The sequence below is a fragment of the Vigna umbellata genome, chromosome 5 (genome assembly GCF_029865625.1).
Source record: "Vigna umbellata cultivar VRB3 chromosome 5, Vumbellata_1.0, whole genome shotgun sequence".
Classification (NCBI taxonomy): domain Eukaryota; kingdom Viridiplantae; phylum Streptophyta; class Magnoliopsida; order Fabales; family Fabaceae; genus Vigna; species Vigna umbellata.
This window is the reverse complement of record NC_142169.1, coordinates 53,249,671-53,252,088: the sequence shown is the minus strand read 5'-3', so window position 1 is coordinate 53,252,088 and position 2,418 is coordinate 53,249,671. Positions and strand designations below refer to the sequence as shown.

At 41.4% G+C, this 2,418-nt stretch overlaps 1 protein-coding gene across 1 annotated transcript; it reads right to left on the bottom strand.

The window, feature by feature from the left end:
• Window positions 1-413: 413 nt before the first annotated feature.
• LOC148198602 (uncharacterized) lies at window positions 414-1,844 on the bottom strand. Its single transcript, XM_088115874.1, has 3 exons — window positions 1,335-1,844; window positions 995-1,256; window positions 414-544 (listed from the first exon to the last, which is right to left on the bottom strand). Exons 1-3 carry the CDS (start codon window positions 1,842-1,844, stop codon window positions 414-416), a joined length of 903 nt encoding a protein of 300 aa, XP_087972000.1.
• Between the last annotated feature and the right edge of the window lie 574 nt (window positions 1,845-2,418).

Here is a 2,418-nt window from a genome sequence, read left to right as displayed (position 1 = left end):
TTAGGGTCTCAGCTCGCCAGACCACCATCTTCACACATCATCTTCCTCGAACTTCTAAAACCTTAGGCCGCCACCACTGCTGCGTAGCAAAGCCCATTTCAAGCCGTCGCCGTCGTAACAATCGCGTCACTCAACGCGAGAACTTGCAACCACCACATCTCTATCCACGACGTTATCAAACTTGTAGCAAATCACGAGTCTTCCTCCTTTAGCACCAACCTAAATCGCGAGTTTCGTACAACATTCATAGCCAACAGCGGAATCTCCATGGCCGTCGCTACTACTAGTCTCCCTTCTTCAACGGGCCGCCGCGGCACACACCTTCATCATCCTCGCCAACCCAAACCTGCAAACCACAAGAACCAGAAATCCGCTGCGGCACACACCTCCATCACCTCCACCGTTCGGTAGCCTCACCCCTTCAGTCGTTCAGTTCCCTTCTTCTCCCTCACTGCTTGGCCTCTTTCCGCCTTCCAACTCACAACGCCACAAAGGACTCCACGTAAAAAAGGACCAAATTGAACACAAATTACATTCTTTAGAACTACATTAAACAGCAAAAATAGCAACTCTGTCTAATATGATATTCCAACCCCCTAATGTTTTACAAATAACTACTCCAACAAGCAATTTAAAGCACAATGACTGAAATGGACAGTGAAGAATAAAATGTCATCCAAGTGGTCCCAGAGCATTGCGTTGAACATAAAGAAGTGGTCCCAGAGCACTAAAACTAACAGAACAATTCAGTCAACAATAACAAGTGGTCCCCGACTACTTTAATTAACATTGCATGTGCTACACTACAGGACAAACAAGTGGTCCAAAAAATATTGTGCCCACTACTAATGGTCTCCCTAAGTGGGTCACAATCAGTACATTATAGCATTAAAAAAAGTGACATGGCTACACTAGCAAATCAATTACAACTCGCTTGAGACCCCCTAGAAATTGTGCAGCCATGAATATGTTCTTCTTCCCCCTTCACGCATACGTGCAGCCCCTCCAGGTTGTGATGTTGATGCAGCCCCTAAATCTATGCCTGCTCCAATTCGTGATGTTGTTTGACCTTGTGAGGTTGATGCAAATGGTCCACCAGCTGTTGCAGTTCTTCTTGCAGACACTCCCTTTCCAGTTGATGCAGATCCTCCCCTTCCACCTGATGCAGTTCTTCTTACAGATGCTATCCTTCCAGTTGATGTAGATGCTCCCCTTGCAGCTGATGCAGATGTTGTTGCAGATGTGCCTCTTGTGTCCTGTGAAAGGAGTAAGGTAGTTAGATTTAACATACTTATAAACAAATGAACTTGTAAATAACATGTTCAGGAAGTTACCTTGCTTTTCTGCCTCTTTTTACAACGTCTTACATTGTGTCCATATGCATTACAACTGCTACACTTCATATCAATATTTTTCTTGGACAACTTTGAATGGCTTGCATATTCATCAGCTTCTCTTCTTCTTAACTTTTTAGGCCTCCCAGGAGGTGTTTTATAAGTGGGTGGTAGTAGTGGTGTAGTGTCGGATGTAGGCCAAAGTTGTTGTCCATTGATTGGAATTATTTCAGGTGCATAACAAGTTTGATAAGCATGTTTCTTGTAATATGGATGAACATAATCTTTTTGGTTTTCTAATTTATAATGTATGGCAACAACAACATGTCTACAAGGTATTCCTACCAAATTCAAAAAGAAACAACTACAACTATGATTACTTACATCAACTACAAACTTGTCCATTGTAAAGCCATGAGGGACTTCAAATTTAGCACCCCCTGCCCAAATTGGAAGCCAATTCCCACTCTTTTCAACTTCTCTATCCAGTTTTTTTCTTGGTTTAGGCATAACATCACCATGATATGTGTTAAATTTTTCTCTAAGTGTTGCAAACCTACTCATAGTATCTGACCTAATCCATTCCATCATAATAATTATAGGTTTGTCTCTTGCCACCAAAATTATACTATTAAATGACTCAGACAAATTATTGATCACCCATTTTTTTTCCTAGTCCTGAAAGTATGTTGCCTTGGAAGCCCCCATCATAAGGTCTCTAATGAGTAGTCTTCCACCAAATTTCTTCTTATAGTTGTTGTACAAATGCCTTAAACACAGCTTGTGCTCCACACCATTCAAAATCTCATCAAATACTGCCATTAATCCCTGCCAACAAATGACAACAGCCTTTAATACATAATCAAATCAAAATAGAAAATAAAGTTTAATTTGAAGTTACCTGTTAGGAAGCTAAAAGTTTATAAGAGGAGGAATAAAAGAGGGAGTGAAAGGCCGAACGGTATGAATAGTGTAGTACCGAACGGTAGCTGAAGAGGAGAGGAGAAGGGAGTAAAGCCAAACGGTATGGATAGAGTAATACCGAACGATAGATGAAGAGGGGAAGGGAGTAAATCCGAACGAT

Bases quoted from the DNA above. Each gene is read 5' to 3' on its own strand.
- LOC148198602 (XM_088115874.1), bottom strand. From the start codon at position 1,844: ATGCCTAAACCAAGAAAAAAACTGGATAGAGAAGTTGAAAAGAGTGGG. The intron at 1,257-1,334 runs GTAACTTCCTGA...CTCCTTTCACAG, and splicing joins AAAAGAGGCAGAAAAGCAAG to GACACAAGAGGCACATCTGC. The intron at 545-994 runs GTATGCGTGAAG...TGTTTAATGTAG, and splicing joins ACAACCTGGAGGGGCTGCAC to TTCTAAAGAATGTAATTTGT.